Source organism: Myotis yumanensis, unplaced genomic scaffold (genome assembly GCF_028538775.1).
Source record: "Myotis yumanensis isolate MYYU_CA2020_CCGP unplaced genomic scaffold, mMyoYum1.0.hap1 SCAF_4, whole genome shotgun sequence".
Classification (NCBI taxonomy): Eukaryota; Metazoa; Chordata; class Mammalia; order Chiroptera; family Vespertilionidae; genus Myotis; species Myotis yumanensis.
Genome location: NW_027223755.1, coordinates 8,323,318 through 8,347,467, shown reverse-complemented (window position 1 = coordinate 8,347,467; position 24,150 = coordinate 8,323,318). Strand labels below are relative to the sequence as shown.

The 24,150-nt window shown below is 48.1% G+C and overlaps 1 protein-coding gene across 3 annotated transcripts; it reads right to left on the bottom strand.

Moving 5' to 3' along the window:
- Positions 1 to 724: 724 nt before the first annotated feature.
- CAPSL (calcyphosine like) lies at positions 725 to 23,848 on the bottom strand. Of its 3 annotated transcripts, XR_011471153.1 has the most exons (7): positions 23,786 to 23,848; positions 16,327 to 16,463; positions 13,295 to 13,472; positions 12,795 to 13,004; positions 8,978 to 9,081; positions 3,170 to 3,260; positions 725 to 1,780 (listed from the first exon to the last, which is right to left on the bottom strand). XR_011471153.1 is itself a non-coding variant. In XM_070411836.1 (6 exons), exons 2-5 carry the CDS (start codon positions 16,461 to 16,463, stop codon positions 8,980 to 8,982), a joined length of 627 nt encoding a protein of 208 aa, XP_070267937.1. In that variant the 5' UTR covers positions 23,786 to 23,848; the 3' UTR covers positions 725 to 1,343; positions 8,978 to 8,979. The 3 variants fall into 3 exon arrangements, 2 of the variants coding, with proteins under 2 accessions (XP_070267937.1, XP_070267936.1); XM_070411836.1 differs by lacking the exon at positions 3,170 to 3,260 and having other exon boundaries at positions 725 to 1,343; XM_070411835.1 differs by lacking the exons at positions 725 to 1,780; positions 3,170 to 3,260 and having other exon boundaries at positions 8,907 to 9,081.
- Between the last annotated feature and the right edge of the window lie 302 nt (positions 23,849 to 24,150).

Below are 24,150 nucleotides of genomic sequence, written 5' to 3'. Positions count from 1 at the left end.
AGCTGGTATATCTCTACCCTTGCTACTCAAAGTGTTATTTGAAGACCAGAGGCATCAACATACTGGGAGCTTGTTAGAAAGACTGAAGTTCTGATCCTTCCCTCCCTCCTCCGCACCCCCCCCCCCGCCCCCCGCACCCCGCCACAGACTTCAGAATCAGAATTAGCATTTTAACACAATCCCCGTGATCTGTGTGCTCCTTAAAGTGTGAGAAGCTCAGCTTTTTCCTTCCATCTCCTCTCTCACCTTAAGCTCTACACTTTTTCCAAGACAAAGGGCCTATGGGTATGTGTGTAATCAACTTACAGACTTTCTTGTATCCTGAGAAGCAGTTATGAGGAAGAGAAATGGGTCTGAAAACCTGGCATCAGCTGCCTCGTGGAGGAAACCTAGAATAGGTTTAAAAGACTAAAAATAGTGTCAAAGTCCTGGGCTCCCCTGCAGCTCCAGAAAGCCTTCTGGGTTCCAGTAGGCACTTCCCTTTCCCCGTGCCTTCTCCTTCATCCTCACGGCCTGATCCAGCAGGTTGTGCCCACCCCGGAGAGCCCAGCTTCCGACCTGGTGGGCCAGCTGGGCTCCCTCACCTTCCTTTCCCACCTGATGCACTTATGTCCCCTGTTCATGGACGTGTGGGAATTTTCTGAGTTTATAGCCCAGTTTTAAAATATTAAAATAGCCCCAAAGTCATTAAGTTTTAGAGGAAAACCAACTTTATTCATAAAGTATTCACCAAGAGAAACATTAAAGCAAGCTCAGGAAATTTTACAGTGAGACATCCCTCCAATCCTTTCATTATCATCTCCTGCTATATAGACTCCAAAGACAGGAAACCAGGTGAAGGTGTGGGGAGCAGCTATGGTTACACCTGTGAGAGCAAGAGCTATAACAAGAAGCGCGTTGGTTCCCTAAGAACTACCTCCCAGCCCCACTACAAATGGTCATCTTCTTTCCTTCCTTCCTTTCTTCCTTCCTTTCTCCCTTCCTTCATTTCTTTCTTCCTTCCTTCTTCCAGATCTTCCTTCTTTATTATTTAAAAACATATAAATATATCCTCAGGCATTTAAGGAAATGAACCTGTTCTAGGTAATTAAGTAAGATAACTGAAGATCTATTGCTTTACAATTCCAGATCGTTCAGAAACTTTAGTTCACACCTTATTAAAATCTAGAGCATTGGACTTCTTTCAAGCTCATCCCACTCTCCAAGAGTCCCTGATTTCCAAAGGAATTAACAGACAGAAGTCATAATCTCCAGGATTTTCTCATCATTAAAATGAAATAGGCATCGGTGTCAATAGAAGCACTAACACCAGCATAATAGTTCAAAAAGTCTTCTTTTGAAACCTGAGGGGGGTAAAAGGCAAGGGAAAAAGAAGGGAATGGTGTCAAAATATGGGAATCACAGTAGAGCATTTTACATTCTTCCTGAACTATTTCCTATTGGGCTTGATTCGCCCCTGGCAGGTAAGCTGGGTCAGGTGAGTGGGGACTGGCTTGCCTTCCCCTCTAAGCGGGCTCTCGAAGGCGGGGCATCTGCAGGAGCCACCAAAGACCCGCCCGCCCACTGGCCAGCTGCAGCTCCCCCAGGGCCCTGCCATGTTTGCATTCAGATAAAAATTACTATAATGAAAAGGTGAGCTAGCTCCTCAGGCACACTTTCGGCCACTCAAAGCCACTGTGTGGCTGGTGGCTGGTGGCTGATGTCTTGGAGAGAGCAGACATGGAACATTCCCATCTTCGCAGGAGGCCGTGCAGGGCAGCCCTGCTCTGGAGCATACTTCCTGTGAAGAATCTATTATTAATACTGTAAAGTAGAACAGTTACCAACTAAGGGAACAGGTAGGGAAAGGAAGGGAGTCTAGACCACACACCTCGCTCGGCAGGTACAGAACCAGAGAATGGGACACGTCCCAGGGTCCTTGGGCACCGAGGAGTACGTGACATGATGCCTGGCATCCAACTGCAGGGCACAGGGACTAGGCCTGTGGGAGTTGCTAGAAGGCAAACTCCCCCAACTTCTCAATTAGCCAGGATAAGTGTGAGTGCTTCGTGGTGGTCCCCACACCTCCTACAATGGGCAATGGAGTTAAGAGCAAAGACCCAAAGAGCAGGAGTCAGCCCTAGGCTCCATCTCTCTCTCCTTCACCTTAACCTCCCCTGTTGCTTAACACCAGCCCATAGAGTAATACTGTTCCCCACGGGCCTGGAAGGGTCAACTCTTCAAACTCTCGGTCTTGGCTGTCATCACAAGGGTTTAGTGGGTAATTACAGTTTGTTCTTTTAAGAGCATGAGAGAGTACAATTTGAACAGGGCTTTATCATTTTCAGGGAAGAACTTTTATCACCTGTGACTGAAAGGTCACACAAAGAACATTTTTAAATGGTCCAAAAGCACCATCGGGGAGGCAAACTTTCAAAGAAGTGTGACATGTAACATGTTAGCTGATAAGAAGAAATAGATTTGGAAACTTTAAGGGTGTTTCATACAAACCTACATGAACTTCCTTATTGTATGAGTAGCTAATGTTTCAATATGTAAATTGAGGAAATTCTCTTAAATCAGAACCGTGTCAATGGTGAGGCACAGTTGAAACGGAAAACATGACAAGGTTGGCGTATAAACTAAACTAGTGGTTCTCAACCTTCCTAATGCTGCGGCCCTTTAATACAGTTCCTCATGTTGTGGTGACCCCCAATTTCATTGTTACAAATTGAACATAATTAAAGCATAGTGGTAATCACAAAAACAATATGTAATTATATATGTGTTTTCCGATGGTCTTAGGCGACCCTGTGAAAGGGTCATTCAACCCCCAAAGGGGTTGAGACCCACAGGTTGAGAACCCCTGAACTAAACTTAGTGGCTTAAAACTTCTCCATCTCTGGTTCCTAGAAATGATGTCCTAAATATTGCCATTAGAGATGAGTTCTTGTTTTCAATGCATGGGTAGCTTACCACTGGGAGCTTTGTATAGCTGTTTAAAGAAAACATTTTTAAATTTATATGACAGATATCTTGGAGATTCTGCTTTATCATGGTTTTTTCAGCATAATTGCTATTCAATTTCTATTTTCAAATACTACCAAGAGCCAGGCCAGAGTGACTCAGCTGTTGAGCATCGTCTGTGCACTGAAAGGTTGCCAGTTTGATTCCCGATCAGGGCACATACCTGGGTTGTGGCGTTGATCCCTGGTCAGGGCGCATTCAGAAGGCAATTGATGTTTCTCTCCCACATAGATCTCTCTCTTTCTAAGCAGGTACTCGGATGAAGGTTAAAAAAAAAATACTATCAAGATAAGATTTACATGTAGGAACGCCTCTCTATCTAGAAAGTAACTCGTGTTACAGTTATGCAAATAAAGCACTGTTGACTAAGAAGTGGCCTGGGACTGTTTTAAAGGGCATGTGGGAAATTTTTATGAACAGCATACTAATTACATGTATATGCAACTAAATATCTCCATGTATCTGTAGAGCACATATGAATGTAATTAGGTATAGCCCATATAATCCTTTTCAAATTCTTGAAAATGCCCCCCCTTTTTTAGTATAGATGAAACAAAAGTAAATTTTCACTCAGACTCTATCAAAATGAGCTCAATTAGTGGAGCCTGAATTAATGGTAATTTACTATGCTCACTTTACAGCTTCAAAGACAAGTAAATGGATGTTGAATGATATTGCTAAATGAGATTTTAGGCATGACTAAGTATGAAACTTGTGGGATGATGTTTGAATTCCCAGTTTCCTTGGAAATGAAAGGAATGACCTGGGTTTGCTAAGGTAATGCCCGACATTTGGTAATGGCCTACGTTCCTATAGCACTTTATCCCATCAACCTGGAAACAGGCCGAGGCTCCCTCTAACCCTGGGAGAAGCAGCCACTCGGCCACCTGGCATCTTCCCTCACTTGAGACCCCCATGCTGTCAAAGTCACTCTCAGAGCATAGATTAGTATCAGTTCTGCAGGTGGCCTGAGCGTTTCTAGGAGACCAGCAACTCAGACCTTTCAAGTTCAACATCAAGATGTTCCCAGAATCAACACCAGCCTCTGAGTGCCAAGCATTAAGGTCAGTAAAGGAAAAGTTACTCAAGTCTTGTAATGACAGGATCACCAACTAGATACTCAGATCTTGCGTCATTTCAGGGGCTTCAGCTCTGGGTCCTCATGAACTGACTACAGAGCTAGCGCAGAAGGAAACATGAGATGAACGATAGTTCCATGGGCAGTGCCATGTAACGCTGGGTGGGACCCTTTGCACATTTGAGCTGCTTGCCCCTGGTCCAGTGCTGGAAGCAAGACCAGCAGCTGGAAGTCCCTGGTGCTCACAAGAACTTTGGAGAAACAGAAATTACTGTTAATACTCCATAGAAATAATAAGTAAATACATTCCATTTGGGATGCGTGGGGAGAAGCATCTAGAACAAAAGAAATAGTCGATTACAAGTTGAGATGGCCTTTCCCCATGCAGTATACCTTTCTGGTGGTTGCAAGTTCCTTTGTGGAAGCCTCGGCCCCTGGCTGGCTGGCTGCTCCTGTTTGCAGGGGGTTCCCTCCTGAAGAACACCTTCCACTCTGCACTGGCTTTGGCAGAGCAGGTGTGAGAACGAGACAAGCAGCCATGCTATTCTCAGAGAGGAAGAGCTGTTTCACCACAGCCTCTCACCGCACCCTGAGAGGGCAGAAAGGCCGCCGCTCACACAGGCTTCTCAAACCCCCATCAATCATCTGCTCAGGTTTCTCAACAGATTCCAGCCGGCATCTGTTTTAGAACCCTTACTTTTAGGGGATTCGTTTCGTGGAGGCATTTTAATCACAATAAAAGAACTAGCTCTCTCCAGCAACGTTGTGCAGTTTTCATATAAGCAACTTGGACAAGCAAAACTGTGCTTAGAGAGATTGGCTTTCAAAAGGATCAATTACATATAAATAACATTATTCGCAATCTATCAGATCCTTGGCGCCTTTGTTTTTCCTGGAGCCAGAAACATTTCTAAAATTTGAAATGCTGTTGCCTCTTTCAACAAGGTCTTAATTTAAAAGAACAGCCCGTAATTTCCAGGAAAGCAAGTTTGATGACTAATCTTGAAAACTGGAATTTGTGAGGTTTTTCATTCTAAGCCCAAAAGAGATAAGCGTAAATCCAGAAAGGTATACTACTCAGAGGGTGTTAGTAGAATTTCGTGAAGGGGGAGGAGAGAAGGCACCCACACACAGTCCAAGAACACATTGGTTACATTAATCTCTCCACCTGATTAAACATCAGCAGAATGGACGTCATCCCTAGGTAGCCTGATGCAGGTTGAATCATTACCCACTGTTCTTGTGGCTCAGTGAAGCATCCGCATTGGCCAAGAAAAGTGAAGGGCCAACTGTCTGCCTCCAAGAATAGAGGGGGCTTTCCTTGCCTTGTCTTGATAGATTTTCTACCTTCAGCAAATGTTCTACCTCGTTCCTCAACACTCTGCCATGTGAAGGGCCCCCACAGTCCTGGCTGCTGACGCTGAATGAGACTCAGAGAGGGGAGTTTCAGTACCCATGCTTTCCGCCTCTCTGATCGCTTAACCACCATGGGCTGTGAGTTTGGTTTGAAAGCCAGTAGTTTTGTTTGCATTTATTCTAACTCAGTGATGGCGACCTTTTGAGCTCGGCGTGTCAGCATTTTGAAAAATCCTAACTTAACTCTAGTGCCGTGTCACATATAGAAATTTTTTGAACTTTGCAACCATATTTATATTTTTAATATATTTTTATTGATTTCAGAGAGGAAGGGAAAGGAAGAGAGAGATAGAGAGATCTGAGAGCTCTGCCCTGGGCCCCATTAGACAGGAAGCACAGTACAACGGGGGAAGACGAAGCTGATAGCTGCAGCCCAGTCCTCGTTCAGTAAAAAAAAGATTTATATATATTTTTAATATATTTTTATTGATTTCAGAGAGGAAGGGAAAGGAAGAGAGAGATAGAAACATCAATGATGAGAGGGAATCATTGATTGGCTGCCTCCTGCACTCCCCCCACTGGGGATGAAGCTCGCAACCCAGGCATGTGCCCTGACCGGAATCAAACCCAGGATCCTTAGTCCACAGGCCAATGCTCTATCCACTGAGCCAAACCAGCTGCGGCAAGATTGATATTTTTGATATTTATTTTATATATTTAAATGCCATTTAACAAAGAAAAATCAACCAAAAAAATGAGTTGTCGTGTCGCCTCCAACACGCGTGTCATAGGTTCGCCATCACTGTTCTAGTTCATTGCTCTACTGCCAAGGATAGAACCTGGCACATAGCAGAGGGTCAAGAAATACTTTCTGATGGGATGTATTTTCAACCTAAAACCATGATGTGTGCAAAGTCAATCTGCAGCCTACGTAGAGGGGGCCAGCCCAACATGACCCCCACACATGCCATCAAGTCACAAAGAACAACATACCGTCCTCCAAAGTGCTACCAGGGTCTGGGAAGAAATCCTATCCAGGTTTGGATGTCTGTTAAGATCAGCCCCTCGGACTGGCTGGAAGAATTCTGCCTCAGTCTACAACTCATCCCAGGGGGTCTTAGATTTCCCATTTGCTTTATGAATGGAATTCCAGCGGATGTGAACCAGAGGCTGAGTCAGGGCCCCCTCCATTCTGGCCTAGGTTTGCCTTTGGGGGAGTTAGAACCCAGATTCAGCATGTTCGGACCAAACATGGCTCTCAGAATTGTTACCTACAACATTGTTCCTGTTTCATAAAAAGCTGCCAATTTCCTCCTCTTTTCTTCTTTGTTTAATTCCTATTTGGGGTCCAGGACCAAGAGGTAAGGTCTTCAAAAGGGTTGCTTAGGAAACTTTCTTGTGTTGTATTTTCTGACTCAAGTGCTTACGTTTTAAATTGATAATGGGGTGATGTTTAAATTGTGTAAGTTAAATAAACCAAAAATAGATCCAAAAGTATTAACAGATGATTTTTAATGGCCTTTCTCTGTTCCTCCCACTGGGCCAGAAATCACAGATAAGACTCAGAATAGGAGAGGCGTGATCCTTGCCTGTGATCTTGCTTACGGAGGCCGAGAGGCCGGTGAATCCTTGCTCGTGGGCTCAGACCAAATCTGCTAGAGGGGCGGTGACTGAATGTGACCAAATGCACTGTGAGGCACGGGTTATCTAAGATCTGAGAGCTCTGCCCTGGGCCCCATTAGACAGGAAGCACAGTACAACGGGGGAAGACGAAGCTGATAGCTGCAGCCCAGTCCTCGTTCAGAATCACATGCTAACTCTACGGCCCAGTTAAGCGGAGCCATGAGTCATACCCAGAATCAAAAACACAAATCTATCTAGAGCAGTAGGCTCAAAATCCACCGTGTCCAGGAAACTGGGGACCCGGCTGTAGCCACAATCTGCATAGTGCAGGCTCCATAGAACATGAGTATCTCTTCTACACATTTCTTCGTCATCTCTTCCGGATTTCTACATCATTTCTATATCCTCCCTCATGACACTTGGCATCTTCTGACCTGCCAGCCTCGACAGAAGCCTAGATAATCAATCCAATGGAAACCCAGACTTGTGTAATTCATATCCAAAATAGCTCGCTTCCTTACCCTCAACAAAAATGTCCCTCTTCCAGCCTGTGATGAGGGTGAGAGTTTAGCTTCTCAACAACAAAGTCATTGAAGGTGTCTCCCTTAATACCTGCTATAATTCACCTCTGAAAACATCTACTTTCACCATTTTTAGGTCAATGTATATCCTGATCTCAACTTTCAAGTCTGAGAAATAAAAACTAAACAAGTGAACTGATACAAAACATGGCGGTTATGTTCAGACCCTCAATCCAGAGTCACTTAAAGATATAAGATCTTAAAAAATACCATTGTCCCGATCCATGTCCCGAAACCAGGGAAAGAGGAAAGAGAAGGGGGACGTGTCCCCAGGAAAAAGATAGACTGGTCATTACGCCCAGCACTGTAGCCAGAGGGCTGGCGAGTGCTTATCTCTGGCCCAGACACAGAACACAGCGGGAGGGCTGTAGCTCAGCATCTACTTCCCAGGAGCTGAGGCTGCCTGTGCGCAGAGGACTTCCCCAGGGAGCTGCTGGCACATGAACGACAGGCATGGAGCCGGGAGGAGAATGCTTTGAGCCACGAAGCATCAGGAGGGACAGTCTGCTTTGGAGCATGGCTGTGACCTTAGTCTGTGTCACACCGACCTCCCTGTGCTGGTGGGAAAGTCAACGCTGTTGGCCAACAGCAAGGAGAGGAGGGAGGAACAGTCCTCCAGGCGAAGGCTCCCTGACACAGTCTGCGTGCTCACAGGATGACACGTCCCCACCGTGGAGAGCGCAGCCCAGCCTCAAACTTCAACCACAAAAGCACTAAGAACAGTCCTGGCCCCGCTGCTCAGGGAAACAGCCCCCCGCCTCACACCAGCCTCTACAATGACCCCAAAATGTCATTTTAAATCCACTCCCCTAACCGAAGCTTCCCTAAACTGTGGTCAGAGAAAAGCAAGATTTGGTTATAGAATTGAGGGCAAAGCATGGTCTCCTTCTGGTCCCTAAATTGGCCCTAAAGCACTTAAACATGGACAGTCACAAAAACAGGAATCCTCCACCTAGAAATGAACCGTCTAAAAGGAGGTGAAGATAGGCTGTGGGTGCATGGGTGGGGTTATAGTTAAAATATTCCCATTTTTATCACTGGCCAAGGAAGACACCTCATGTTGATTGGTGTCATACCAATCATATCAGCCTGGCTCTAGGAGCTTTTCAGGTTTGATTTCAACTCATTTCTACTTTAGAGCTAAGGAAACAAGCTCAGAGAAGTTAAATTACAGTTAACTACTTAATATCTTTGTTTCTGCCCTAGAACATGCTGTTGGCATGGGAGAAACAGTGGGAAGAACTTGAACTCAACTATAATCCTGGTTTTGAGCTGATGTTTAATCACTTGGAGCCATGAGGCTGTACCCAAGGCCCTGGTCCCCAGTTCATACATTTAGAGCTTCCAGGCGGTTCTCATCATGATGATGAAATACACATCGGTGTCGATGGATGCGCTCACCCCTGCATAGTAGTTCATAAACTCCTCGGGGGTCACCTGCAGGGGAGAGTTAGAAACAGAAACGAAACTTTGCTTCTGGCCGGCTCAGCGGGGCCCATCTCCAGGACCTGCCAATAAAAAGGATCTTCCAATCGAGGGAGCTGAGGAGTGGGTCTAAGACGCTAAGAACAAAGTGAAGTGAAGGGTGGTGTGGGAGGCACGGGGGAGAGAGGAAGAAAGGCTTGCAAATGTTCAGATCCGTGGCCTGAATGGAAAGCGAGATCCGGTTCTCTCTTTCTGTGTGAGCAGAAGCCCGTCTGTTCAGATAAGTGAGCCTGAAACTCAGAATAAGAATCAAGAGTGTTTAACTGCAGTTGATACTTTCTCTCTGTGACACACCAAAACAACCCCTCAGGCCCTTGTTTCAGAGCGAGTAATGTTTTACCTGTCAAAACGTGGAGTTCTGTCCTGTGGGTAAAGAAACCATTTCGAGTTAACCATGGTTAGAAAAATCATAAAATCTGTTCGGGTTATCTACATATACTCTGTAACATCCTTACAGTATTTAAAATTATGAGAAAAAATTTCTATAGGAGATAGACTCATAGTCCCTCAAAGGCCAATGTCATCCTTACAGAGTTTCAAAAATACTTATAATGAATATAACATTCACACATGGACACTTCAAAACCTCAATATTTAAAAAATCAGAAGTGAAAGTCTTCCCCCAGTCAGGGTGGGGTTGAGGGGGAGAGTCGGGTGAGGACGGACGGCTTCACACATTATTTGGTGGCTTCTGTACCTCCACCCAAATGGCTTCTGGCACCAGGCTGCCCAAGAGTGGAGGGTAGAGTGTGGCTGCAAGACCTATGACATCATTCCGTGACTGCGGCAAACCCCAGTGACCTCATGCTACGTGACAGCTGAGCCAAGTTATTAAAAGCTCACCAAGTTGAACATCAGTCTTGGCTAAGGAGTGCATTAACTTTCTTGTCTGATTCTAAATTCTTATTTGGATACCAACTATATTTTTTAAGCATAACTGAGAACGCTGGCTTCAAGGACAGCTATAACTTCACCAAAAGAAGTCTTAGTGTGGAAAACAACTCAATTTGAAAACGATGAATTAGGGGCTAATTGTTCTCTTTATAAAAGAATTTACCCTGGAGTTCCTTGACCTCGACAGGTCCTTGTGTGTTTAAAATATGATTCAACGCACAAAAGTTTAAATCACACCTCACTTTTCAGACACATTTTTATTCTGTCTGGTCAATCCCTGCAGATGCCTTAACACAATACCCCGTAGATAACAAGTGCTCAAGAAATGGCGCCCTGACCCATAATTATGCTAAATGAGATTAGTGTGTGCATTACAGTCAGTAATTAAACACAGGCCCTTCTGAATCTTTTAGAGGCAAGAATCTCACACATGAATGTGAATAAGAGTTATCTGGGGCACTTATCACAACTGTCAATCCTTGCTTGAGCTCCACCACCAACCCCCCCCCAAAAAAATCAGATTCTGTTGTTTTGCCGTGCAGCCAGCAATTTGCATCATTAATAAAAAAATAAATTAAATAAAAAGAATGATGACCATGCACAGTCAGAATGGAGTAGCAACACAGAGTCTGTGACAGTCAGGTCACAGTGAGTGCTGGAACTGCTACAAACCCCAGTGACCTTTCTGAGCTTACCATGCACGCTACGGCAAATGTCAAAAGGGAGAGGGGTGGGAACTCGAATCAGCTGAATCACAACTGGCTGCACTGACTGGGTTAGAGCCCAGGGCAGCGAGGTTTCCAGTGGCAACGAGGAGGAACCACCTGCAGAAGGGAGGCAAGCACCCCCGGATCCAGGTGGCGTTGGGCTAATTTGGGGAAATGGCAGTTGACTATTTTTCCACAGATCAAAGAGCAGCGATATTAGAAGAAAACAAAGAGCTCTGCTATCTCTGTCCCCAAGCATTTGCTCTATGGAATCTGGGACACGCCCACCCCCTTGCCCCCTTGTTTTAATCTCCCCCTGCGATCCCTTGAGTCTAACGTGGAGGACACGTCTCTGTCCCCGGCAGGAAGATGCCAGTAGAAAGACAAGAACGTGCTCACTCCTATCCTGCTCACCCCTGCTAACTGGACTCCCCAGGAGGCTTCGTGGAAAAGGTTGGGCAAAGTCCCTTCAAAGGGGAGGCTGTTTCCTCTTCCTATCACCGCCATCTCTTCTTCCCGCCACTGTCCCACTAATCCTTCTTGTGTGGCACAGGGGTTGGGGTGGCCTCCCCAGGGGTCTGCCCCGCTGACTATCAAGCCAGGAGAGAATGCCCTTCCCCCATCACCATGGCCTTCCAGACACCTAAGAGCAGAGCTGGTTCTGGGTCCCAAAGTCTATTGATGGCTGTGGATAAGACTCAGGGCATTTTGGTCTCAGTCTTAACATAACTATAAAGATATAATTCCTGCCCAGCCAGTGTTGCTCAGCGGTTGAGCATCGACCCAGGAGCCAGGAGGTCAGGGTTTGATTCCTGGTCAGGGCACATGCCTAAGTTGCGGGTTCGATCCCCAGAAGGGGGTGTGCAGGAGGCAGCCCATGGATGCTGTTCTTCTCATCGATGTCTCTGTCTCTGTCTCTCCCTCTCCCTTCCTCTCTCTACAAATCAATTTAAAAATTAAAAAAAAAGAAAAGCTATAAGTGCTGAACCTACCAAGCTATGCATTTGTAACTTGAAAACAAGAGTTAATGGAGAGGGGGTGTTTGCGTTTTTTTTGTCTCTCTTCTCTTCTCTCTCTCTCTCTCTCTCATTTTTATTGAATGCATTAGGGCAATGTTTGTTAATAATATAGGTTTCAGGTATATAATTCTACAACACATCATCTGTATATTGTATTGTGTGTGTTCACCAACTCAAGTCAAATCTCCTTCCATCACCATTTATCAGCCCTTTACCCTCATCTACCTCCCTCCACCCCTCTTTCCCTCTGGTACTCATCATGTTGTTGTCTGTGTCTATGAGTTTTGTTTTTGTTTGTTGTTTTTTGGCTTAATTCCTTCACCTTTTTCACCCACCCATCCTCCTCACCCTCCTTCCCCCTGACAGCTGTCAGTCTTCTCTCTGTATCTATAAGTCTGTTTCCATTTTGTTTGTTAGTTTTTTTGTTAATTAGATTCCACATAAGAGTGAAATCATATGGCACTTATCCTTCTCTGATGGGCTGATTTCACTCAGCTTGAAGTTTACTGTGCTTTAGAAATGCAAGTTAATTACAAAGTCTACTAAAGATGAAATCAGAACAAATTCTGGCATTCCTTTCACTAAAGCTTCCCTTAAATGCCATTTCCGCAGAGCAAAGTGTGACGACAAATGAGAATGTGTGTAAAACACAGCAGTGTCCTAAAAAGCCCTGTGAAAAGCCCAAAATATTGAATTATGGTCTCATTAAATATGTTTTATAGTCTGATTTGTTGGAAAGTGTCTAGCTGTGTGTAGTACATATGGTAACATGAAGTTGAGTGTTTAATCCAAATACCCCATTCTCCAGGTGATGGGTAACCAGCTGTGGGCAGGTCCCCTACTGATATATGTACACACACACACACACACACACACTTCTTACTACTGTAGTCTTCAACTTTCTAGGTAGTCACTAAGGATATGTTTTACTTCTATTTATAGCATCTATAACATAAGTATTTTTAAGGCTTTGGGCCTACTTCCTGTATATTTACAATTACAAATTGGACAGAAGAAATTCCACTTGGATTACGCACTTACTTACCAATCCATCTTTGTCATAGGGGGAATCAAAGTTATCCAGAAATTTCCGGAACACTTGTTCCTCAGACCAGTCTCCGTTCTGGTACTTGGGATGGTGTTTCACGTTGTACACCCCCCGGAGGTCTTCAATGGTTATGACGCCATCTCCAGTCTTGTCTAACTTGCGGAACGCCTGCATAATCACCTCTCTTCTGGCTCTGGACATTGGGGGCTGGGTAAATAGAAAAGGCACACACAGACAGACACAACCAGATGAGCTCTTTTGTACCCCACGTGATAAACTACCTCCTCTCCATGATGTGTAATTAGAGGAATTAATGAGCTGTGTGCTATGACATGGTTTGTACATGACCACCCCCCAGGTCCCTAAGTCTGCTCTGCCTCTCCCGCCCATCCCCTTCACAGAGCACTCCCCGCTTCTGAAAACAAAACCTCGTGATCGCCAACCCAGACCACGTGAAAGTCACACTCGCCTGACCCACTGGCCTCTGGGCCACTTACTCTCAAGGTGAGCAGAAACTCGTTGAAGTCTATTGTTCCATTTCCATCTTTATCGAACCTCCGGAACAGCTCCTCTGCCTCCTCCTTTTCCATGACCACCGCGTAGTCATTTAACCCTTTCACGAATTCTTTGAAATCAAGAGTTCGGTTATTATTGTCATCCATGATTCGAAACACTCTGAAGAAAATACACACACACACAATTTTTTCAAACGTCACAGAGCACAAGACTTAAAAAGAAAACCACTCCCAGGGCTTTTCAAGGTGAAATACAGAAGTCTTCAGTTCTTCCCTGCGCCCTCCTCCTGACCCTGGCCAGCCTCTTCCCAGCATTTCATAAAAGCAAAAAAAAAAAAAAAAAAAGTACTTTGGGGGGAAATGTACTGTGTAATTCCAAGCAAATGACATTCTGGCAAAACTATAAAAACAGTCAAAAGATGGAGCAGGCAACAAAATGGGTGAAGCATGGGGGATTTTGCAATGAAACCGCTCTGTATGGCATACAGTGGTGGATACATGACATTACGCATTTGCTAAAGCCCATGAAAATGCACAGTACAAAGAGTAATCAGCCCTAACCGGTTTGGCTCAGTGGATAGAGCGTCAGCCTGAGGACTGAAGGATCCCAGGTTCGATTCCGATCAAGGGCACATCCCCAGTAAAGGGGTGTGCAGGAGGCAGCTGATTGATGTTTCTCTCACATCGATGTATCTGACTCTCTATCCCTCTCCCATCCTCTCTATAAAAAATCAATAAAATATATTTTAAAAAAGAGTAATCAGTAATGTATATGGCTTTTTAGAAAATACTTAGGAGGCCAGGGGACCCCAGACAGCGACCAGTGAATCTGACTGCACCATAAAGGTTTGAGACAAGCTCACTGAAGAGCGGGTGGGTGAGGGGCTGACTTAACCAACTTTGGAACTGAATCGAGTCGGTAAGACTACAGGGGCAAGGAGCTGCACACAGCACTCTCCTCTGCTGATAAAGGCACTTCCCATGGAGATGAGCTAATGACTGGGCCTGCTGTTCGGGTGTATTGGAATTGAACAATTAAGTAAATGGATGGCAGGTGGGGGGAGCCAGGTTTCTCACTGTGGGAAAGGGAATGAATCGATAAGCTAGGGGAGGAGACCAGAATGACCTGATTCACCTGGTAATAGGTTAGAGTTGGAGACATCCGTATGTGCTCCAGTTTAGTTTGACATAAGCACCGATGATTACATATAACAACATTTATAGAAATATAGATGTAGATAGATTAATATACACACTTATATTTCCTTGTCCTGTCAGCTCAGAGGACCTAGAAGTGACACACCAGCAACAAGAAGCACCTCTGGAGCCTAGAGCTTGGTGCCTAATACAAGTCTCGAATAACCAGAAGTGGGCTTCTTAGAGAACTTGCTGACACGAAGATGGGAGCAGAATATATGTGAGATGAGCTTCAGTATCTCGTACCCGAAAGTAAGAAAGTGCCCCAAACAAACACACAAAACCCTACATAGATGGAGATATGTCAATGGGGCCCAGGGCCAACAGAAAGAACTCCTAAGATAAAACTAGAATAATCTGAGCAATAAATTAAAGTAGTGTTGGGTTGTAACCTAAAATATGAAATAAATACCCATGAGTCCATATTGGTGTAAGTAAATGGTTGAATAAATAAATGTGGGGGAAGAGACAGCTTGCTCTTAAGGAAGAATTCCAAATAGATTCTGTTCACGCTCTGCCCTCGAGGAGGAAAAGCATAGTCCCCTCTGCCTACATTTTAGGGGCTTCACATAGAGACATCCTTCCAAAGAACGCCATAGGCAGAGGGAGGGGGAGCCAGACAGACACTGTCTCAGGCAGGTGATCAAGGTCAACACCAATAGTGAGAAATCAAGTTGACACCATGCATCCCTGAGAGGATGCTGTGGTCCCAGATAACCGTAAGCCCGTCTAATCATGAGGGAAAGGGGGGAGGGACCCCCACTTGAGTTGAGGAAAGATTCAGGGAATGGCAAGACCAGGAAAGGGGAGGGGGCAGAGAGCACAGCCCAGCAAAAGGCCAAGGACGAGATAGTGCCTGTTCACAGTAGACTGGCTCTCAGTGGAGGGGCTGGTAGGGTGTGGGGTCTCAGAGACGGCAGTGGCAGCAGGAGGGACTGGACTGGATGGCCCAGGAGAGGAAGGGGGGGTGGTCCTGAGGGGTCTGTGCCAAGGACAATGAGGTGGACCCAGGATGAAAGATGCCAAGGTTGAAGTGATAGGACATGGAAGGGAAGTGGGCGGGGCTTCCCATTGGACTGTGATAGCATGGCCACCGGGTCCCTATGCCCACAGACCTGGGCTTAGGTGAGAAAGTGGGACTGTTGAAAATGACACTCGAGTGCTCAGCACCTGTGGGAAGTGAGGCCTCCCACAGCCTCCAGGTGTGGATCCCTGTTCAGTGACACTCGGCCTCCTAGTCCAAACTCCTCATGAGCCCTGGAGGAGCCTCGTTCCCACGGGAGTTCCCATGAGTCACCTGTGAGTCCCCGGACCTGTGCAATGCCCAGGGCAGGCACCAATCAGGGGGGCTTACAATCCTTCCCGCGGGGCTTCCCAGTCCCGGGGACTCCTCTCTCTATCAGAGGGCTGAAACCAGGCCCTACAGAGCTGGGGCCCCCCTGGCGCTGAGCTGTTAACCATCCCACAGGCGATTTCAGGGCCCGGGCAAGTGAGCGAGACAGGACCACCTGAGAGCGAAACCACATTCTACAGCCATGTCTCAGTCACTGCCCTCCCCCCTCCTCCAAGCCCCTGTGCTCGCAGCTTCTGGAGCCTCTCCCTGTGCCGCACTTTCTCAGAGCAGACATGGGCCCTGCCGAGTCTGGGACTAAGAACCAAACATGGTCCAAGGGATCGATTCTCCCACCCTTGGCACTGACGATGCAGGAACGGAGAGCCCAGGAAGAAGAGGCTTGCTCAAGGCCACACCGGTGTCCGCCCCGCCTGGCATGTCCTGCCTTTTCCTCCATGTCCCCGCCACCGGGGCCAGGTCCTACCTGCCAAGTCCTTTGATGCCCGCGGAGCCCCGGGCCAGGCACTGCAGCCGGAGCCTCTCAATGGGATCGGTGGCCGTGGTGAGCTTTTTCTTGGCCTGGATCGCCATCTCTCGGTCGTGGCGCGCTGTCCCCGCCATCTGAGAGGGAAGCCACAGCCCATCAGCAGAGCGCGGGCCTTGTCACCTGCCTCTGGTTGGACATTTATCTCACTCACTTCCCGAGGACACCCTCCAACCTCCCAGATTTCCCAGGCTTAGGTGTGCCTGTCACCTTCTTACTTACTTCTCTGGTCCTGAGGAATCTGATTTCTCCAACCTGGACAATCGCTTCAAACATGCGGCCATTCCTGTATGTTTTCACCTTTCTGAGCCCACCCCTCCCGCCCTCGTCCCCCGCCACCCCACCATCACATGCAGTCTCTTTTCTCTCAACTCTTTTTGAGCCAACCTTCTATGCTGTATGCTTTTTTGTTGTTGTTGTTGTTGTTAGTCCTCACCCAAGGATATTTTTTCAATTTAGTTTTAGATAGAGTGGAAGGGAGCGGGAGAGACAGAGAGAGAAACATTGAGGTGAGAGAGACACATCAATTGGTTGCCTCCCACAGGCGCCCTGACCAAGGCTGGGGATCCAGCCTGCAACCGAGGTAGGTGCCCTTGACCAGAATTGAACCTAGGACCCTTCAGTCTGGGGGCCGATGCTCTATCCGCCAAGCCAAACCGGCTACGGCTACGCTTTATTCTTTTACTTAGAATTCTCCACTTTTCCTTTGGGTCCACATCTAATTTTCTCCTGTTTGGTCCAACCGTTCACTCTTGTTGCTTCTGCCTCCACTGAGATTCTCAACACCGATTCCTCCAGCAACTAGTATGTCCTCCTTGATTAACAGGTTAGCGTCCATTTAACACCTGACTAGGTTCTCAGGACAGAAACAAGGTAAATAGACACCATCTCTCTCCAGACAAACAGATTTATCCTTTTTTCTCCTGTTTTGCTTGTTTTAAATATGCAGAAGTGGGAGGGAGGGTGGGGTCTCTGAGCGATGTACAGAGCCCTGCAGGTGGGCCTGGGTTCTGAGAACTTACACGATAGTGCAAACCCCGGGGCTGGGAACCTGGAGACCCGGGTTCTAGTTCTGAGTCATGCATGAAGCACCAGGCACCAGGGCAGGAGTCTGTCCCAAAACGCATCACGGAGATCACAGCACTGCACACAGCTTCCCTGACTGCAGAAAACCCTGTCTGAGCACCTAGGAGTCTGCGTGGTCACAACAGAGCCCATCCAGCCAGGCCCTGCCAGGCCCGAAGCTGCTGACCATCCGATGCACGTGGCCGCAGCGCCCCCTGGTGCTGGCATCGCGTCTGCGCATCCTCGGGGCCAGGCGCTCTGTGCGTCCGTTCCTTCAACAAGTGTCTGCAAAGGCTCAGGGCGTGCAGTGCCCGGTGCTGGGGCGGGAAAGAGGCCGTGAGGGACGGTGCTCAGGGCCTGCAGCAGGCGGGGCACCACCCACTACTGAGCTGCAACACGTGGGACCAGGGCGGCCACCCCGCTGGGAGTGGGGCTTCCTGAAGCCTCCTCAGAGGAGAGGTCCGCCTTCATCCTAAGAAAGGGGGCAGCTCTGGGCTGGGCTCCTGGGGCAGGAGGAAAGAGGGGCAATGTATATTCCCGAGCGCAGGGGACAGTGATGAGAAAATAGCAGGATGCAGGCGTGTTAGTGGGACTGGAAAGTTGGCGGGGGCGGGTCCTGGGCGAGAGAGAGTCGTGGAGATGAGGAGGGGATGTGGGGAGGGGATGTGGGAAGGGGAACTGGACACAGGGGAGCCTGGGTAGATCACACGGAGCCTGGGACACCGGGTCGGGAGTTTGGGTTCTGTGCTAAGAGCTCTTGCTGGTGGCTCCCCACTCCCACCCCCACCCCGTGGCCGGTGCAAAGGGCCATTCACGGAGCGATGCAATGCAGAGGCCTGGGGGGGGGGGGGGGCACAGGCTGGTGGGGGCACCAGCAGCACAGCCCAAGGACCCTTCGTGGCCTCGCACCAGGTCTCCTCCGTCCCGCGGTCCTGGGCACAGCTGCCTGCACTATCAGCGCTGGCCGCCTGGGTCTATCAGCGCTCGCCGCCTGGGTGTCCAGAAGCACTGTGGGTCGGACAGTGGAAATCTGACCGTTCGTGGAGGCTTGTCTTCGTGACTCAGCAGAGTCCACGGGAGTCCTCTTGCTGAATTCAGGGACAGGTTTAAACTGACTGGGAGAGGGGGGGACCACTCAAGCCCCAGGCTGCACTTTATTGGGTTGTCTTTGGTGCCTCCTAGTGGCAATGAACTGAATTACACATTCTAATCTCTGCCTCCCTGCCTCCCTCGGCCCCCAAGGCTGGGTTGAGTCTTCTACAGCCAACAACCTCCAACACAGAGGATGGTCTTAGGGCCAAAGAGGGCGCCCCCCAGGCATCCATAAAGAGAAAGCACCCCAAATCCTCTCTGATGCAAAATCCAAAGGAAACCTCTCACTCCGCCCTCTGAAGAACACTCCCACTTGGTTTCTCTGACACTACAGCCCAGTTTTCCTCTTTCAGGAAAAGACAGGTGGTTGCATGAAGGTGCTGAAGTAGGTGTGGTGAGTTCAGAGGAGGGTTGGTCTGTGTCAGGGCAAGGGGGCAGGGGGAGCACAATTAGGAATCAGGAAGGCACTGCAAGCACGCGGGTGCGGGGGGGGGGGGGGGGGGGGGAGCCAGGTGAGTCCTGTCCACCCACTGAGGAGGGAGAGCAGGCTCACCTGGCTGGGCAGGGCGGTCCCTGAGCAGCCCTTTGCAGGCCCTGCTTGGGGTGCTGAGATAGACGGGGGCCGGCGTGCACTGGGAGGAAGTGCCCTACTGAACAGATGACAGAGCCCCGTCTGTGAGAACTACCTGCAGAGCAGTCCAGTCTCTCCAAGGCCTCCCCGCCTAGAAGCCATGGAGCTCATTCCCCCACAGCCAGGCCTTGCAATGCTGTACCTTCACATTTTTAGGCAGCACCTGTGCCACTGCATTAGCCATTTCAATAGCAGGGGCCTGGAGTTGCTGTAGTAGCACCATGTGATCTTAGAAAACATTCTGCTCTTTAGAGAGAAGAGAGGAGAAAGCCAATGTGAAGAGCAGGTAGCCACTGATTGCACTTGTCAGGCCTCACACCCGTCCCGGCGGCAGGAAATGTATTTACTGCAAATGAAGCTCACATCCAAGTCAACAGGATTCCGGCCTCTGCCAGCTCCGCCCTGACCTGCGCACAGGGCCCGGGCCCGGGGGAAGGGCAGACCTGCGGTGTTTTCCTCTTTCTCTCTCTACTTGGGACCTGGCTGTGAGACTGAAATGTTGACTTAGACTCAGTGGAGTTTGTTGTACTTGAAGGCAATGGCTGCCACCTCTTCTGACTCAGTTCGTTCAGTAAGTTAGCCATTCCTACATGGTCGGTGATTAAAACTGGGGGATCCGTAAGAAGTTTCCCCTGAGACAGGGCCCCTCTGGAGTAAGTATTCGGACCCAGTGCTCGGCGTGGCCCGGCAGGCGGCGAGGACGTCCCAGTTCCGATTCGGAGAGGAGAGACTTCCTTTGAAAAGAGGACGGATTTCTGCTGTAGAAAAGAGATCTACGGACAGGTGTGCGTCGGTGTCCACATGAGAGTTCCTTCATCGAGCCCACCTGTTTTCACTGTCATTTGCTAATTAGTAATATCAGTTAGTAATATCAATAATAAAAAAAGAGCAAACAGGAGGCCAGACGTTCTAAGCATGGTCATCTGGGCAGCGTCCCCAGGTGACTGCAACTTCACGCTCCCCAGGGAGAGGCGGGTCCATTCCCTAAGTCCCTGGGCCGAGGGATGGCACAAAGGAGAGATGGGCACATACGCAGTGGAGTCCCGGTGGCATAGGGGAGGGGCTTGCTGTCAGTCTAGCCTGGGGGCTGGGGGGGGTGGACCCCATCAGGAGCCTCAGCACATCACCTCATGGGGTGGGTTCTATCAAAATTGACGCCCTAGGCCAGTGATGGCAAACCTTTTGAGCTCAGCGTGTCAGCATTTTGAAAAACCCTAACTTAACTCTGGTGCAGGGTCACATATAGAAATTTTTTGATATTTGCAACCATAGTAAAACAAAGACTTGCATCTTTGATATTTATTTTCTATATTTAAATGCCATTTAACAAAGAAAAATCAACCAAAAAAATGAGTTCTCGTGTCACCTCTGACACGCATGTCATAGGTTCGCCATCACTGCCCTATGGGATGTCAACAGGGACCCTGAAAGCCTGGCCACTTGCCCGAGAATGTGCCACAAGGCAGGGGCTGAGGCAGGACTGACATCCAGTTGTAAGTGGTCGCACTCGGCAGCTCTGCCAACGTGCTGGCAAATCGCTCTGGGAATTCAGAGAAGGTCCGTGAAATGAGAAGAAGGAAAGGGCCGGCTTCAAGGAAGAGACTGCCTGGAGTGCCAGGAAGATTTTACCAAGGAGAGAAGTGGGGGACATGAGTGCAGAGCAAAGCCTGACACCCACGGGCCCTACACATCCTAAACATGCCTCCGCCCCTCACCTCGGGCTCCTTCCTTGTGTTTCCAAAACCTTAGGGCTCACTGTGACTCTGACTCATTGACTGGGCAATTTCACGTAGTCTCTTCCTCTTGGAGCCTTAGTTTTGGGTTTGTTTGTTTGTTTAAATAAAGTGATGTGACCTGTGTGTGTTTTTAAACTTAAACTCAAAGCTACTGTGCTGATTATCTTCTATTCGTTTATTCTCTTCCCAAACGTCATTTCAAAAGTTGTTTCTGCAACGTATAAATATAGGAAAGATTTGGTTTGGGTTTGGCTTGCCAACTCCCACATAAGATTTAAAGCATGGTTCTATGTCATCTGTATTTACCACATAAGCTTACTGTGGAAATAAGAAGTCACTGAAGTCTGGCATCTCACCAAAATTGCCTCTGCACCAAAGTGCGTTTTCTTAAGATGTTTAAAATTCAGGTTTCAGCCATGTCGATATGCAGGTATTCCCAGAGCCCATCTCTGTGAACTGTAGTCTTTTATTCTTCCCACTGATCTTTGGAATACGAATTAAGTCCTTATTTTAATGTTTATGATACGGCCCTACTTAAGAATGTTTCATTGATATCGTTGTTATAAAGTATTTACTTCATACAAGTTCTTGATACTTCACATTATTCATTCAACCAGGGGTGGGACTAGACTAGGTAAGGAAGGTGCCTAAGGCACAATGTTTCAGGTGGCCCTCAATCTCAAGATTGTGCAAATGGTGGCCTTGCACTTGCCCAAACCTGAGAGTGAGTGTTTTCTTAAATAGTTTACCCCAGGTACCTACCACGCCTCCCCCAAGTCCTGGTACTAAATTCAATATAGGTTTATTGGATGCTTATTATGTGCCACACAATAGCAGTGAATGAGGCAGCCAAGGTCCCTGTCAGGCATTTACCCTCCTCAGGGTAGTTTTAATTGTGTTGAATTTGAATTACAAACGTGTTCCAGACACTGCCAGCTGGCTGATTCAAAGGCCATGCCAGCCTCCTTTCTTCGATACATTCCTGTTTCAGTTGGGGGCCACGTGAAACAAGTTCTGGCCAAAAAGATTCACCTGGAAGTCTGAGGGCTCAGGGCAAGTGCTCCTATCGCTTTGCCTCCTCCTGCCTTGAACAAAAATGCAATGTCTGGAGCTGTGGCAGCCTTTATGCAACCATGAGTAAGAGCCAAGGGAATCGCAGACACCAACTTAGAGGCTTCGAGTCTCTGAGCTGCTGAGTCGGTGTAACCAGCTGCCTAAGGTCACACTCCTGTCACGGGAGAAACACAAGCTTCTATTTGTTGGCTGCATTGTTGGTCGGGGCCACTGTTACTTGCAGCCAAAGGTTTCCCTAACTGTTACAATCGGCAAACGCTCCCTCCTGCAGTGTTTGGGTTGGCCCTGGTGACTGGCCTTGGCCGGGTGAAATAACTAGCAACCCAGCTTGGGGAGAGGTTCAGCCCCCTCTTCTCTCAGTGGCATTTTATCCACATTTAGCAGCCTCTCAGCGTTTCTGGCTATGAAAGAGCGAGAGAAACTGCTTAGCATGGTACTCAGGGACCCATGCAGCTAACTCAATGTGCTACAGACCCAGGTTGAATAAAAGTCAGAGGCCTGGGGTGACCGGTCCTTGTCATCATGCGCTTCCCCTGGGTGTCTCAAGCCCCAGCTGCCTCATAGCCCTCTCCTTGTCCTCCCCCTCCCCTTCCCTCTGCTCCACCTTCAGTCTCTAGGGTTTTTCCCAAGAAATTACTGGCAATCTATTCTGAGTCAGGCAGCCAGGCAGGTGGAAGGTCTTAAAGAAGCAGAGTGAGAGAATATCTAAACTGCAGGAAGGACGCACAGCTTTGGCTGGGTTTGTTTTCTGAAAAAGAACAAAGGAACAGAGCTTGTCCCGAGCTCGCAGGTTTCATGACTAAACTCTCAGAAACAACCAACCCAGCAGGTAATTTCCAAAGGCCCCGTTTTGTTCGGGGTCCAAACCCACTGAAAGGACACACCCCACTGGGCCTCGTCCTCCACCTGCAGATGGTGAAGAGCCACAGCTCTGGCTACCATATGGCTTCTGCAACATGAATCACCACAATCACCTACGTGTAACTCACAGTCACTGGGAATGCTCCTTTTGGAGTCACTGGTCTGTTGAATGTTTATTTTATAACCACTTAGAAACCCAGTCTATTGTTTGCATTTGTCCTGCTCTAAACTGAAACTTCCAGAAAAAATCAAGAGGTGCTACTTAGCGGCGAGGTTCTGGGGCTCCTTGATTCCCTGGCCTTCCCTGCTCCCTTTTTCCACAGGCCTCCCCAAACCGTCGCTTGCATTTTGTCACCAGCCAAAGCTGGTCTCCCCTGAAAGCTCAAAATTCAGTCTCCAGCTCCTGCCACCACTCAGTGTCGTTCTCCAACCACAGGTGCTTGTGACCTTGGGAACCGCTAAACCCCTGAGCCTGCATTTTTCTCACAGCCATTGCCTGCCTCATTCCTCCCCTCCCCGTTCTAGACACTTGCATGCATCATTCTGACCACTCCTTTCCAGCACCTTCTCTCTCATTCTTCCCTGTGCGTCTTCCTCTGTCCCTCATTTAACCTGCCTGAGCTCAGTGTTATCAATGGTCACCCAAGCTGGTTACGGCAGTTCCCCAAAACACTGCACACTCCAGTACCCACCACACAGGGGCTGCTGAGCGATGTTCATTTCCTTCTCTTTCCCCGAATGAAATGCATAACTGCACACCTGCATCTCACACCTCTTCTCAGAGATGAGGCCGCCAAGAGCTCACATCAACCTTTAGAGTTTCTCTTTGGAAAGTACCTTCTATCTTCTCATTATTATTATTGCTATTATTGTTATTATTTAGCCAAAACAAATTAAAAGTGATTAAGTCAACATAATAAATTTGTAAAAGTTGATTTACCTTAAATGCTTAACCTGTTGCCACCAGTTGCTTGGAACTGAAACTATGGACGCTCTCTCCTGCATCTGGAAGACAGGTCCCTCCCCTCCCCTCCCCTCCCCTCCCCTCCCCTCCCCTCCGCCTCCTCCCTCTTACCTATCCTCACACCTCCTGGCCTGCCCTCTCCCTGCCCATTGGCTGGCCAGGAATACCTGCTGCAGACTCACAGCCTGATTGGCTCAGCTCGCTGTCAATCCCTAGCCAGGCCTGGCCTTTTCTCAAGTTTACAGTGTGGTTGCCTAGGAGATCCAGGGGCTGTGAGAGTCTGTTTGCCCTCAGAGAAAAGCCAGTGGGAAGCTTCACTGGCAACTGTTTGGTTTCAAGAA